This window comes from Spermophilus citellus (assembly GCF_964194105.1).
Source record: "Spermophilus citellus genome assembly, chromosome: 14".
Taxonomy (NCBI): Eukaryota; Metazoa; Chordata; class Mammalia; order Rodentia; family Sciuridae; genus Spermophilus; species Spermophilus citellus.
Genome location: NC_138194.1, coordinates 34,903,085 through 34,918,881, shown reverse-complemented (window position 1 = coordinate 34,918,881; position 15,797 = coordinate 34,903,085). Strand labels below are relative to the sequence as shown.

Here is a 15,797-nt window from a genome sequence, read left to right as displayed (position 1 = left end):
TTCTCTGGAACTCAAGCCTAGCCCTGCCACTAATAGTCTGTATAAGTGTGGCTTGAATGATTTTTTTCAAGTTTTCCTTTATAAAAAAGAGTTATGATTATATTGCCATATGACTATCCTACATATTTACTAATTATAGCACACCAGATTTATATATGTTAATATTGACATTGATAAGTGAATGGTAGGAACAATACTAAAATATCATTGGTAATAACTACAGAATTTTAGTTACTTTATTATTTCTTTTTCGCATTTTAAATCTTTTTCAAATATTTTATACTGAAGACCTTTTGTTCTTACAATAAATATTGACATAATAAAATCTTTTAAGGATCTAATCACACAAAAAAGCCTAGATTCAGCATAGTAGTCTATTAGATGGCATATATTTAGTTCACAAGCACTTTATGTAAATTTTTTTCCAAGTTACTTAAAAGGACAGACACAGCTGGGTGTGGTAGAAATAGAATGACTCAGGAGCTCAGAGCCTTTCACTCTAGGCCAGGCACCAACAATAAATAGTAGAAAGGCCTCGAGAAGGTGACAGCTCTTTGGAGTTTCAGTTTCCACATGAGTGAATTGATTGATCTGGAGCAGGCTACTTTTAGCGTTCCATACAACTCCAAGATTTCACACCTAGTCTGCAATCTGTATACGGGGGGAAAATGGGAGTTCATAACCCACTTGAATCAAATGTATGAAATATGATATGTCAAGAGCTATGTAATGTTTTGAACAATTAATAAAAAAAATTCAAAGTAAGGAATTGGACCTAAATTTAGTGAATGCTGATATCATGCCTTCTCTGTACCTAGTAATATTATAAGTACTTTTTAAAGTACTTTTCAAAGTGATAATAATAACTATAATTAAAGCATAGACCATGTATGGAGTAGCACTGCCTATACTAGAGAGGATAAGCAAATAATCAAAATGACAGTAATTTTATCCAAATTCAGTATCATTCAAATCATTAAAAAGCAAAATAGAAATAAAATAATATTTAGAACTGAAAATAAGATAGGAATGAAAGTATAGTTATTCCATTTAAACCACTACCATTTATATAATCAAAATAAGCGATCTAATCTTATTTGAGCAATGCACTAAGAATACAGATGATTTCACATCAATCTCATCACAAATGACCTGGCCTTCATCAACTTGAATATTCTCACACACACTAAAGTATATAGAAGAAAACTTTTATAAAAATAGGGCATTCTTTCAGTACTACATCTTAATGTAATCATTATAAATGTTTAAAGTGCACCATACATATTGGAAGAACAAGCTAGAAACCATCATGTTTCCAGTAAGCGCTGGAATATCTAAAGTCTAAGTATCAGAGAGACATATTCCAGTTATGCAGTGAGCACATTGGGTGCTGTAAGCTTAGCAAAAAAGTAATACAGTAAAAGAAACAAATTGGAAGGCTACTAACCGACTTCAGTTCCTAAGTCTAGTCGTGACAGTCCAAAGGGCTGGAAATGGATGGAAATTTGGCAAGCCAAGCAATTTCCATGTCTTACATGGTCCCTTGTTTGTTACTTTGACAACTACCAAAGCTCCCCAGTTTTTGTCCCCTCCTACCACCTCCTTTGCTCCTACTCATCCTTTAAAGCCAAACTTAGGCACCACTTCTCCTAAGAAGGTTTTCCTGAGCCAACGCTTCTGACTCCCCTTTCAAACACCCCCACCTACGGGAAGAGTTAAATTAAGTTCCCACCATTGTGTTTCTATAAAACCTGGCATAAATCTCTAACATAGTATCATTATTCAGCCTCCTAGTTTGCATTACATTATAGGTCCATAGTCATTCTCATTCAGTGAACTGTGAAGTCCTTAAGATCAGGAACTATGTTTAATTCATTTGGGGGTCTCTAGTCTTGCGCAGTGCATGACACAGAGGACATGCTTAATTAAAGCTTGTTTGTTGAATGAGTGGGTAGATGACAGAAATACTATTAAAATGGCTTGAACCATGGGATTTCCCTCATGCCTTATTGTTTGGCTAGAAACAGTGATGAGAATTGACTATGTTTAGGGAAGGCAGTGAAGTGAGGAATGTATTTCTTCTGCATTTTTGGAATGTCTTTATAATTGATGGGCATGTGGAAGGCAGACCCAGATTCTATCTTTGAGGAAGACCATAGTTTACATATTTAAGAGACTCGTGTCAAAGAAGAAAGCAATATGTGACATCAAAAATACCAGTGTTTACTAAAATGAAAGAACATGTGAAAAAGGTCATGCACAGGTCAGAGATGTCAGAGATAAATTAACTGGATTCCAGAGCTAGGTTGGACTATTATGGCTCACAAAGGTCCTGGACCCAGAGAAGATCAGGTCTGAGGAGACTACTACACACACCAAGCTTGCTGGAGCTTGAAAAAATAAAAGGCTAATGACTAAGTCAAATGGAAAATTAGTCATGATTTAAACATGGACTCATAGTCAGGGAAATTGGATGGCACTAGAGATGCTTTAGTCATGCAATGTACGTGTGCAAGTCAAACTTCCAATATAGCTTTTCCCTCTAGTATTTCCCTCTCTTAGACAGTACTGAATAAATAGAAATTCTGTTGGACACAGTTGTCTGCCACAAATTGTAACTATCATAGGACTTTAGAAGGTTAAAAGTTAGTATTCAGTCATAGAGGTCAAGGAAAGCTTTATGGAACAAGTGGTATTCCAACAATGTCCTTAAGGTTGCTTAGACTTGAGGGAGAACGTTGTAGACAAAGGGGAAAGCAGAAGCAAAGAAAGTAAGTGGTTTGGTTTTGCTGGAATACAAGGATTACGATAGAGAATACTAGACTATTATGAAGAAAAGTTAGAGCCAGATCATGGATACTCTTGAAAGCCAGTTATGAAGCCTAAATGTTATTCTTTATACAAGGGGGATTCAAAATAGAAAAACATCTCGATTAGAATTATACTAATAGCAAATTGATTTGTCTGTGGCATGAGTCCTTGGAGGAGGGAATCCCAGAAGCATAAACTCGGAGAAGCTAGAGAATCTATGTGGAAGGTCTGAAACTAGGACAATAGTGTTATAGATAGAGCGGAGAGAAACTGAAGGGAACAAACCAGGAAATAGCATCTTTTTCTTCTTACATATACACACCAAAGAAAAATATAAGCTGTAGCTCAGGTAACCCAAATAGAATATTAAAAAAAAAATGCCCTGTCCTAATTTCTATGAAATTCTCCATTTATGAAGAACAGAAGATTGTAAAATCATCAATCCACTTAGCCAATGTGATTGATTTTTAGATTGTCTAAATATTGAATTTGTGAAAACTGGAATTTTCAAAGCACAGTGGATATCTGTACCTCAAGGGACAGCTCAAAGGGGAAAAGAAATAAAATAGCCTATGTAACTAAATGTTTTTGTCTCCCAAAATGTCCAGGTGTTTTTTTCCAAATAGCCTTTCTCACAAACACTTCCTAACATTAGCTAACCCAACTAACAGGAATGCTGCAGAAAACAGAAGCAGGACCTTTGTGAGAAATTTGATTACCTGTATGGCATCCTGGAGGAGAGGAAGAATGAAATGACCCAGGCCATCACCCGAACCCAAGAGGAGAAACTGGAACATGTCCGAGCTCTGATCAAAAAATATTCCGATCATTTGGAGAACGTATCAAAGTTGGTCGAGTCAGGAATCCAGTTCATGGATGAGCCAGAAATGGCGGTGTTTCTGCAGGTAAGTCTTCTTCTTGGCACCAAGGAAATAAATCCAAAAGGTAAATGCTGGAAATTAGTTATCACATTTTTTATTATTTTGTGTACATTTCATGCTTTAACCTATTTTACCAACTAAAATCATCATCTATTTGGCCCTGCTTACATAGAAAAGGACCCCTGACAATACAGCAGTTATTTACAGCATTTAGAAACTAAGCTATAAGATTCTCAGGGTCAGCAAAGAAAAGGATTAAGTCTCACCATCATTTTGGATGAAAAGAATCTAAGTAAGCCTGTCTCTTGTTTGCTTTCACAGAATGCCAAAACCCTGTTACAAAAGTAAGTCATTTTTATTTTATGGAAAAATACATATTTTCTTTTTTACCCAAGGCTATCAAACTTTAAACAGTGACAGAAATGACAACCCTGCCTTTGTTGCAGAATCTCAGAAGCATCAAAGGCATTTCAGATGGAGAAAATAGAACATGGTTATGAGAACATGAGCCACTTCACAGTCAACCTCCATAGAGAAGAAAAAATAATGCGTGAGATTGACTTCTACAGAGGTTTGTTATTCTTTTGACCATCTGGCCAAAATTTCAGGTGTGGGAAAGCTGCAGAAGAGTTGGGTGGGAGGAAGGGAGGATTCAGAATCACCTCCAGAATGGATGTTGACAACTTCAGAAAGACCATAATCCAACGTGACAAAGCTCTGTTTTGTAATGGGATCACATAGTGTGTTGACAGTGTTTATTCAGCTTTGCACATCATAATGCCTGTTTAATCCCATTATCAGGCATTTGACTTTGGGTAGTCAAATACTTAACAGCTGATGATTATGATGATATCTTGACCATACAAAAAGTGTTAGTCACTGAGATGTAAAGTGTCATCAGCAGTAAGATTAAGGAGGCTTTGCTGCTGGGCTCAGGAAGGATGTAAGTGAGAATTCCTAGGGCAGTAGCAGGAAGGATGGGTAAACGGAGGGGATTTGCCCCACTTACTGGGGTTGATTGATGCACTCTGCCTTCTTCTAGGTGGGAACCCCCACAGTGTACAGGTTACTACTCCCCAGGATGCCCCTAGAGTGGGAGGGTGTTCTGGTAATAATCCCTGGCCCTGGCCCTGGCCCCAGAATGGGAGACAGTAGAGACAGTAGTAACAGAATTGAGGGTTGTTTGGGTGTCCAAGGCATCTGCCCAAGGAAGAGAAGAAGGAATGCAGAACCACCTACTTCCTGACTGTTCTCCCCCCACCCCCTTCCTCATTGTCTGGGAGTGAAGACAAGAAGCCCCTCCCTGCACCTCCAGGCAGGTGGGCCAGAGAGCTGGGCTTACTGAGGGTTTCTCAGGTTTTCCAGTTCAGGGCCCAGCCGGCTGGCAGAGGGAGTGCAGAGGTCACTTGAACTCAGACCACACACCCTGTTAAATACATCAGCTTTTAAACTGATCTTTGTTCAAAGTCCAGTGGGTTCCAAGACTAGTGCTCACAGAAGAGAGAATTCCTGAGGGACAGAGCAGCTCCTCTTCCTTCCAGGTAAAGAAATGGCCTCCACCTTCAACCCCTTGGGAATGTCAACTGTCCAAAAAAGAAGGGCAAAGCTATGGCTTCTTCCTGAGACTTGAGAAGGAAACTGATGACCACCTGGTCAGGGTGACTTGAGAAGGTAGCTCAGCAGAGAAGTCTGTTCTTCTGGATGGAGACAGAGTTCTTAGGATCAACAGTATTTTTGTCAACAAGGTAGAGCATATGCAGGTGGTGGATCTGGTTAGGAAGAGTGGGAATTCATTGACTTTACTAGTTCTGGGTGGAGATTCCTATAAGAAAGTCATAAAAAAAAAAAAACAGGTAGACTTGAAAGAGTTGGTCAGAGCCATAAGGATCTGGGTTTAAATGATAAGAAACTGGCCCCTGTGATGAATGGAGCCGTGGAGACTTGGATCCAGCCCCGGCTCTGCTACCTGGTGAAGGAGGAGAACAGCTATGGCATCTCTCATTCAAGATAAAAAGGGAATGTACATGACTGATATCACTCCTCAGGGTGTGGGTATGAAAGCTGGTGTCCTGGCTGCTGATCACCTGATTGAAGTAAATGGAGGGAACGTGGAGAATGCCAGCCATGAGGAAGTAGTGGGGAAAGTGAAGTCGTCAGGAAGCCCTGTCATGCTCCTGCTTATGAACAAAGAAACTGACAAGCATCATAGAGAACAGAAGATACAATCCAGGGGGGAAACAACCAGTTTGAAACTCCTGCCTCATCAGCCCTGAGTTGTGGAGATAATGAAGGGAAGCAATGGCTATGGGTTCTGTCTGAAGGCATGCTCAGAACAGAAAGGTCAGATCATCAAGGACGTAGATTCTGGAAGCCCAGCAGAGGCAGCTGGCTTGAAGAACAATGACCTGTTAGTTGCTGTCAGTGGTGAGACTGTGGAAACCCTTGATCATGACAGTGTGGTTAAAAAGGATTAAAAAGGGTGGAGATCAGACTTCACTGTTGGTGGTAGACAAAGGATGGATAATATATATATAGACTGGCTCGGTTTTCTCCATTTTTCTACTATCAAAGTCAAGAAATGCCTAATGGTTCTATTAAAGAGGCTCCAGCTTCTATCCCTGTTCCTCTGGAGGTCTCAAGTCCAGATACTACCGAGGAAGTAGCAGATTGTAGGCCTAAACTCTGCAGGCTGATTAAAGATAAAAATGGCTATGGTTTTCATTTAAATGCAATTCAAGGTCTGCCAGTCTCATTCATCAAAGAGGTACAGAAGGGTAGCCCTGCTGATGTGGCTGGGCTGGAGGGTGAGGCTATCATCATCCAAGTGAAGGGGGTGAATGTGTTGGATGAACCCTATGAGAAGGTGGTGGAGAGAATCCACAACAGACACTCTTGTTCTGTGGAGAGAGGCCTCTGATTACTTCCAAGCTAAGAAAATTCCCATTGTTTCCTCCGTGGCTGATCCACTGGCTGCCTGCCCTGATTCCAAAGAAGAAATACTGGCAGAGTCAGAACATGATTCACACATGGTAGAAGAATGAGCCCACATTATAGCCTCATGTTCTTCTTCCAATTCTTAAGATATAGAGATGTGATCCAAGAAATAATCCTTTTGACCGGACATGGTGGCACACGCCTATAATCCCAATGGCCCTGGAGGATCAGACAGGAAGATCTTGAGTTCAAAGCCAGCCTCAGCAAAAGCAAGGTGCCAAGCAACTCAGTGAGACCCTGTCTCTAAATAAAATACAAAATAGGGCTGGGGATGTGGCTCAGTGGTTGAGTGCCCCTTGAGTTCAATCCCTGGTATCCACCCCACCCTGCTCCAAAAGAAAAAGAAATAATCACTTTGGCTGATAGGATTACTACTAAGTATTCAGATACTGCTTTCTCAAAAAATGAGCTTCCATCCATTTAGTATCTATGTTGGAGAAGAACTCCTCTGAAAACCATTCACCATGTGTGATTGTCTTCTTTTGTCATTTGTCTTAGGGGCTGCTATTGCAGATGGCTTATTTATGGTCAGCTTAGGAAGATCTAAGCAGGAGTCTGATCGTTTTTATGTGATCTCCTCCAAGCTTCAACTTAACTCCATTTCTCTAATGATGATTCTCTTACTTCTGTGAGCTCCTTGAACACCAAAATCAACTCATAAATCTATATATGTGAAAGTTGCTAATTAAAATATCTGAGCATATCCGTTTAAAATTATGCCTTTATAGCAATGTTGTGGTTGCTGGAATAAATACCACTAAAATGGGGGGAAAATAGCAAGATTAAGAATGAGACAAAAATAAAAAAACATAGGAGACACTGGGCTAGATATGTTAGTGCATCAGATTGACCATTCATTAGAGGACAAGAATAGGAACAAGTCATAGACTAAGTCACAACTTGGAAACAAGGTCAGGTCTATGTGACCAAACAGATTTCAGAAGCTATGAACATCTCCTCACCTTTGGCTCAGAAATCCAACTCTTAGAAATTTATCCTGATGAAATAATTAAAAAGAGGAAAATAACTGTGAAGTTGACCCCAAATGTGATCACTTTGACTCATCCTCGCCCAACTAGATGATAACACTACCATGACCAACATGGCCAAACTCACAGTACCATCGAGGGGTGATGGGGAATTAAGAAATACACACACACACACACATACGGAAATGGCTGGGATCGGGTGGAGCACTGGTCTCTGATGGAGAAGCGGTGTCTAAAGAGCTGTTCCAGCAAGTTTTATGTATATATGTCTCATAATCAAGTTAAAGACTATAAAAGCATTACTCTTTGTGCCCAAGAAAGTGACAGGACTGGAAACATCTATGTAGCTTTTCCACAATTGCAATGTGCAATGTTAGGAGCTTTGTGCAGCACTCAAGAAGCCCATTGTCTAAAGTTACTGTGAAGTGGGCAGGGTCAGGAGTAGCAGCTGGTAGAAATATTATGATTGTCTTACATGCTCAGAATTCCTCTATCCCTGGGAGCTATGTGCCTAAGATCAAGGTCGAAGCCGATAAGACTCTTGCACAGAGCCTTTTTGGACGGGACGTCACCATAGCAATTGGGAATCCTGTACCCTTTACAGAATCATTCCCAGGCAACATGTATACCACAGCCATGAAGCCATCAGAGACCCCCAACCTCAGTCACTGCTCTCCCTTTCTCTATCACCACTCTCCACAAACACTCCATGGCTAGACCTCTAATAATGCACCAGCATTATGGATGCAATAGTAGAGGCAAATCTTCTTAACAGGTCTTTTTTAAAAATGTACTTAATATTGTCTGTCTTTATTGTTGCCTGAGAGAATATGAAGTGAGTTAGGAAAAGAGTCATGGTGTTAATTGTTGCAAAAACTGAACAAAGGAGGTAAGAAATAAAAACAAGTGTGTTTTCAGAGATAGGGAAGAGGGTTGCACTTAGTTTGACAGAGATAAATAAGCGACAATCCCAGCCCTCCAGGAGCTTACAGAGGTGGCACAATATGATAAAAACATAAGCAGGCTGCTGGGGTGGGGGTGAAGTGGGGGGTGCATTGAGTATGGGACTTTGCTTTGGGGAGAACAGCAAGGAGGAAGGCAATGGTTTCTTTATATTTATCTTGTCCAAATTTAAATAGAAGCACAGGCCCCAGCATGGCACACTAGGGCCACTGTCAAGTGTCAATTGGAGAGGAATCCCTAGCTCTGACCTTAACTTGAGCCATAAGTACTGACCATTAGCTATTTCCATGGCTGCAGTGGTAGTCATAACAAGCTTAAAAATACCTTACTAGAAGATGAAGACGAGGAAGAAGGAGGAGGAGAAGGAGAAGAAGAAGAAGGAGAGGAAGCAGTAGAAGTGGAAGAGGTGGAAAATATTCAAATAGAGTCATCAGGAGAAGATGAAAGTCCTGCAAAAGCCTCGGAGACCTCTCAGCTGGTCTCAGAGCTCCAGGCTGTCCCCGGGGCACTTCCAGTTTCCTCTTCAGAGCCACCTCCAACCCTGCCACCTGCTGTGGATGCCCCAGTGACACAGGTAACCATTCATGAGTTCCTTTCTACAAGTGTTCCTCCTTTCTGAACACCCCAAACAATTTATTCTGTCTTAAGAAAAAGATAACTATATTTGTATACAGCAAATTTTTTCAGGACAGTCACAGTGTTAGGGAGAGAATTCTCTTAAGTGATTCAACAGGTTCCCTGTTGTTATAGCTGGGTGGCAAGACCTAATACCACTTTCCACCAGTAACACTTCCAGATGTGAGGTGGTCTTTGAAAATGTGTGTGTGTGTGTGTGTGTGTGTGTGTGAGAGAGAGAGAGAGAGAGAGAGAGAGAGAGAGAGAGAGAGAGAGAGAGAGAAATGTAAACTCACAGAGAATTGCTTGATGTGGATGTGGTCACTTTTTGTTGCTTAACAAATAGGGTATAGTGTGACAAATAATGAGGTGAGATGTGAAAGTGATCATACTTGCAGAAATTTGAATTTTCTATACATAACAGAGAAACTACACTACTATATGTTCATGTTGCTCACCTCAATGTGCAACTGTATCTTTCCTTCAGTGGGCAACCAAATGAAGCCTGGTTTTCTATATGTTTGTCATTTGATGAGACTCTGTTGACAGGACTGTTTAAGACATTTTAGGATGTTAGCTCATCCCAGAGGCTGCACCTGATCAGCTAACCTTATGTTTCTAGGAGGTCACTGTCCAGTTTTCAAGCTTTTGTGCTGACTTCATGACACTTCAGCAGACAGGATCCAACCTGTTGAGTTTGTGGGCAATGCAGACTCATCAAAGAGGAGCCCTGCTTTTGCACCTGCTTTCAGAATGGATTGAAATCATCTGTAGAAATAAAACCCCAGAGGGGAAACTCAGCGATGGAATTATATTCTATGCTCTGTCTCCATAGCAAATGAGGCTTAAAATTTTTATAGTATTTATACTTCCTAGAATCTTGAAATTCTGGATATACCTGTTGCACCAAAATTGAAAGAAGGGTAGTAACTTAAATGAGGGTTAGATTTGATCAATGAGGTTGTTGGCTTTTGAAAAGCAGTTTGGGGGCCCACATATATTGCCAAAAAGTTAATTCTGATCAATACTTTGACCCTTCTCCCATACCTGATACTTTATAAGCAATTTTGACTTGAGGCTTCTGTTTCCTATTTGCCTGGGCTACCACCTAGTGAAATAAAAGCACAGAAAATATCCAGAGGCCTGTCAGAGGAGCCCTGAGGTCAGCATTCTGCCCCTTGTTCTTCCAGAAGGGGATGAAGTACAACAGACGCTAAACTAGGCATTGTGCACAGAGAACTCACAGTGCTCAAACCTGAAGGGAAGAGAACTAAAATCAACTGCATTTTCTTTTTCTTTCTTTTTTTTTATTTTTGAATTTATCTATCCTTATGAAGGGGGAGATTGTGCCCACTGGCTCTCAGCAGACCACAGAGTCTGAAACTCCAGGTCCTGCAGCAGCGGAAACTGCGGATCCCTTGTTTTATCCTAGTTGGTATAAAGGCCAAACCCGGAAAGCCACCACCAACCCACCTTGCACCCCAGGGAGCGAAAGTCTGGGGCACATAGGGCCTCCAAGTTCTGAGGAGTCAAATGTACAGAAGGCAGAAATGACAGAAGCCGTAGCCAATGAGAGGGCAGCAGTTTGTGGTAAGGAAACTAGTTCACCTGCAGCTACTTCTCAGGTTAGTGTCCAAGCTCTTGTGCCTGAATGCTTTCCTGTGTCCCCTGCGTCCCTGCTAGAATAGGCCGCAGCAAGAAAGAAGGGCTTTCAAAGGGCAGAGAGAAAGCATGGCCCTCAGAAAAATATAGGAACACCTCACCCTCTGATATTGGCTTGTTTTTTAACGCGTTCTATTAAAGAACAAAATCAATTTGATCTCACTCTGCCTGTGCGTGGTGACCTCACACCTGTCCTCACAGGAGACAGGGCGCAAGCAAGCCTGGCCCTTTAGGCATGCTATTGAGATCTGCTGTGTCTGCAGTGACTGGCTGGTGTCCCTGGTTCTTCTCTGCAGCATCCACTTGCTTTTGCTCAACATTTTCTGTGTCCCCTCTGGACTTCCAAAGACTAATCACCTGCCTCTGTATCATTCCCAGCAACCTCCAAGGAGCACGTTTGTATCGGTTTTAAGTCTGCTCTGGAAGATAACCTAAGATTCTGAGGTTCTGGGGGTGTGCTAGCAAGGGCTGAACAGAGATAGTCTTGGCTTGATTAAACCTGTGCTTCCTAAGTTTGTTCTCCTGGGGGCAGGACAACACAGGTTTACCTACTTTTTGAAAAGAGACTCTTGATTACTTTCTTCTTCTTCTTCTTTTTTAATGAAAGCTTGAAATCCATGTCTTCTCCCTAACGCCTAGTTAGATGTTTGCATGTCCTGAAGAGTTCATAGAAGAAATGTTTTCTAGTTTCTTCATGAAGAAGAAGGTTCATGGTAACTCATTCTCATGAGCATTCTTAAATGACTGTGGGGTGTGAGTGTTACCTCAACAAGAGGCTGTAGGGTAGCATTCTCCAGCTCTGTGCTCCTCCCTCATCAGGGGATTATGAACAACATGTCTTAAAAACATCAGAAAATGACTTGTTTTCTTGATTGCATCTGCTCAAGGGACTTCAATTTCATGAGATAATAAAAAGAAATGATTATTGGAAAATTAAAAGCAACATGCTTTGGTGACATTTATTTTCACAGATGCAAAATGATAAAAGTAAATGGTGTGAGGAGATCTTTTGAGGTAGTTTTAGGTAGAAATAAAATTGGAGTAGACTGATTATGTCTAGAAAGTTTGTGGAAATTATTATATTTTGTGTAAGTTGAGGAGAAAGAGCTGTTTTCTGCAAATAATAGTACAATCACCCCCATGAGGAGCAGGTATATGTTCCAAAATGAAAAGCCCATCTAAACAATAATGGAAAAAAAAACAACTGTGATAAAATCAGTGAAGCTTTCTTCTTGTTTTCTCACAGGAGTTAGCAATCTGCCTAGCACTTTTGGCTTTTCTTATCCTTCACTACATCTGGAGTCAGATTCAGTGCTTGATTTTTGCTTTAATGGGTAGGAAATATTTTCTTTTCCCTTGACTAACATCTCATGTAGATTCTTCCATAATATTCCTCTTCTGTAGGCCCAGAGATGAATTGATTTCCAACCTTGAGGCTCAGTCTTCTAAAATGAACCCCGTTCACAGATAACACTCACGGCCTCAAGTCCCTACAATGCAATCACCTCGAGGCACTTTCCTGAGGAGAATTGCTACGTGATCTATTCCTGGATGGTGGGAAACCTTAACTCAGAACAGTGACTCTGTGGGCAATTATTCAGTAATCCAGTAGGAGAGACCCCTTCAGGAGGGCCATTAGGGAGGCCAGTTGCACAAGGTGTCCATGGTGCTATGAGGACTCACAGCTCTTCAGCGGAGGGAGGAGCAACCAAGGTCCCATTCAGGAATGTGCAGGGTGCCATAGATTAAGGAGCAGTATTTCCTCTGCCCACTTAGAGATGCCCAGGAGGGGGATAGGGATGCTGTCAGAGGAACTGTCCTAGGCAGTCCCCACATGGGAAGCAGATGGACTGGGTGACTATGGGTTCTCTTTGAACCCTCAGCCTGTGGGGGAAGAGAATCCTGAGAACAAGGTACCATGGGTGTAGCAACGATGGGGGGCAGCAGGGGAGTGCAGCCAGATGAGATCTGAAGGAATAAAGAGCTGGAGATCAATGTGCACTTCCCAGACCTGAGGAATCAGAACCAGAGAAAAGTCCTAACACCATTCAACAGTCCCTGCCTATCTCCTGGAAGCCCCCATCACAGGCTTCTTTTCTGCCTTATGAGCTCTCTGCTCAGCAGCAGCCATGGGACCTCCATGGGTCCCTGCTCGTCTGTAACTGAGTGTGAGCAGGATCCATTCCGCCATCTAATAGTTAGCTTGAAAACTGCACCCTCAAATGTTCTGGGCATCCTTAGAGTCTGCTCAGCGGCCCACATTGTTTGTGGTAAAGAACAGTAGAAGTATGCACATGGACTTTGGGGGTGCAAATGGGCAGAAAGGAAACAACATGTTTGTTTTTAATAAGTCTGTTTTAAATTAGTTTCTAATAAAACTAATGTTTTATTAGAAGTACGACCTAATTGTGGATCTGAATAATTGTCTGAAGAGTTCTCTTAATATTCTGAGAATAGAGGTTTGGGGTTTTGTCACTATATATATATATATATTCTTATAATATTCTCTGAGGCTGCAGGGGGAGTGTCATGCTTCATGGCTGCCATCCACTGAGCCCATGTTGTGTGCATTGATATTCATTCATATGCCTGTGTGGTCAGGAGAGGGTGAGACCAGTAGGGTGGGGCTGGGCACAGTGGATTGACCTTTAGTATTGCAAAGCACCTTACTTATACAGTTCTCAGCATTTGAGAAAGGGGCTTGCACAAAGAGAAGCAAACCTATTCAGGATGGAATACCGCTCTTTGATCCCTGAAATGGCATATGGACAGGTCAATAGTAGCAAAATTGCAGGACTTTGAATTTTTTGCAGGCCTAATTCACCTTCACCACTCCAGAATCCAATTTACCAGATGAATATTTATCTAGTGCAAGGTTAGTTTGTTGGAATTTCACACTGTATCACTAGTCTTACCATGAAAATTTAGGATGTTGTGTAAGAGTTCTCCTTGACCACTGCTGGTCTTACTTGTCTTCACTAAATGGTCCCATGTCTGGGAGTGAGGCTGCTTTAGGCATCTCGGACTCCCTTGCTGATATATTTTCTATTTTCAAGTATTTTCCGTATATCTACTGACACAGTGACACCTATCCATCACCCAAGCACACCTGCAGATTATGTCTTAGAAACTGGTCATGCAAAAACCAGTTGTCCCTTCCTCCATCAGTGGTGAACAGGGCTTCTCCTTTGTGTTAGATCAGATGAGCATTGTTGCCTTCTCAATCCTCTAAGGAAAAAAAAAATCTTAACAAGGTTTGGATTGAGCCTTATGGTAAATCTGAATCTCATGAAAGGTGCTGATTTTCATCCAGCCTTTTACAGGGTGAACTTTGAGCCCCATTCCTGCCAGAAAACTATGCAAAGACCCCATATATAAACTGGCCTTTAGCTGCAAAATTGCTCTCCATGTTTTCATCCTGGACCACATGTGCTGTACGCTCAATTGGTAAAAGGGAATTTTGTAGATTTTTTTCTTTTTTTCTTTCTTTTTTTCTTTAGAGAGAGTGAGAGAGGAGAGAGAGAGAGAGAGAGAGAGAGAGAGAGAGAGAGAGAGAGAGAATTTTTAATATTTATTTTTTAGTTCTCGGTGGACACAACATCTTTGTTGGTATGTGGCTCTGAGGATCGAACCCGGGCCGCACGCATGCCAGGCGAGCGCGCTACCGCTTGAGCCACATCCCCAGCCCCCCTTGTAGATTTTTTTCAAGGGCCAATTTTTAAATTTGTTTTGAAAAAGTTACACCACAACCTAGTCAGCCTCAGAAAGAAGGGAATAACAAGGTGGGAGAAGGAAATTGTGACAGGTTGTGCTGTGTTAGACTGTTTTTTTGTTGCTATAACTCAGTGGCAGAGACTAGGTGATTTTAAAAGAACAGAAGTTTACTTAGCTTACAGTTTCAGAAGCCAGGGAGTCCAAGAGCATGGCACCAGGATCTAGTGAAGGCCTCATGCTGCATCGTAACATGGTGTAGGGCATCACCTGGCCAAAGCAAGTATGCTAGCTTGGATTTCTCTTCCTTTTCTTACAAAGTCACTAATGCCATTGTGGAGGCTCCATCTTCACAACCTCATCTAATCCCAATTGTCTCACAAAGTTTCCACCTCCAGATAGTAGTAATATATAAATTGGGGGATTAAATTTTCAACACACAAACTTTTGAGGGGCACATTCAAATCATAACAACTACCCTTGTTATGTGAGGCCGAATTTCTTGATGACGCTTTGTTGTGACGATCGATTGCCTGAGCCAATCTGCTTCCATCTGTTGCCCTTCCTCTTTGCACAACACTTACCTGACCATTATACCTACATGTGAATACAGGAATTTCCCTCCATCCCCACCCTGTCCCTGTGGACAGTTGAGCATTTTATTGGTAATATGTGTAGCAATTACATTTTTACAGGGGTGGGCATAGCAGCAATGAGTATCCCCCCTTCTCCCCTCCCCCTGCCCCATTCTCTTTCCCCCCTTCCCAATGCAGCTTACTGGCCTCGTTTGGAAGAAGCTGTCCAAATTTAATGGGAGCTGTGCAGACAATAGGGGTTTCCAAAGAAATGTCTCCATCTTTGATGGATCAATTCAGCAGCTGCTGAGATTGATACATGAGCTGGATACAGTAGATGCCTCAAGGTCAGAGGAAGCCCCCACTTGGTGGAGCGCACACACACACACACACACACACACACACCCCAGTGAGAACCAAGTGCATTGGAGATGGAGACTTTGGCATTGACATCTCTCCAATCTCTACTTCTTTAAAGAATCGTGTTTTGTGTATTTCATCTGAGCATGAAGTCATGGTGGTAAGAAACTGAAACCTATGTGTCACAGCTATTTGCTGTTCCAAGAATGGAACGATCACTATTCATATTCTATTCT

The 15,797-nt window shown here is 41.6% G+C and overlaps 1 protein-coding gene and 1 pseudogene across 11 annotated transcripts in view; both read left to right on the top strand.

The window, feature by feature from the left end:
• TRIM55 (tripartite motif containing 55) overlaps window positions 1-15,797 on the top strand; it is a 64,810-nt gene that overhangs the window by 31,957 nt on the left and 17,056 nt on the right. For 2 of the 10 annotated variants that reach the window (XM_081265667.1, XM_081265665.1), the window contains exons 5-10: window positions 3,483-3,716; window positions 4,014-4,036; window positions 4,139-4,263; window positions 8,971-9,212; window positions 10,591-10,878; window positions 12,162-12,249. In XM_081265667.1, coding sequence (XP_081121793.1) covers window positions 3,483-3,716; window positions 4,014-4,036; window positions 4,139-4,263; window positions 8,971-9,212; window positions 10,591-10,878; window positions 12,162-12,249 — 1,000 coding nt within the window. Of the gene's footprint in view, window positions 1-3,482; window positions 3,717-4,013; window positions 4,037-4,138; window positions 4,264-8,970; window positions 9,213-9,875; window positions 10,551-10,590; window positions 10,879-12,161; window positions 12,250-15,399; window positions 15,549-15,797 lie in introns of those variants that run through there. The other 8 variants (XM_081265670.1, XM_081265668.1, XM_081265666.1 and 5 more) reach the window with 6 other exon arrangements.
• On the top strand, window positions 4,274-7,169 carry LOC308633127 (Na(+)/H(+) exchange regulatory cofactor NHE-RF3-like; annotated as a pseudogene). The gene has a single exon. The product of its transcript is annotated as a Na(+)/H(+) exchange regulatory cofactor NHE-RF3-like (transcript).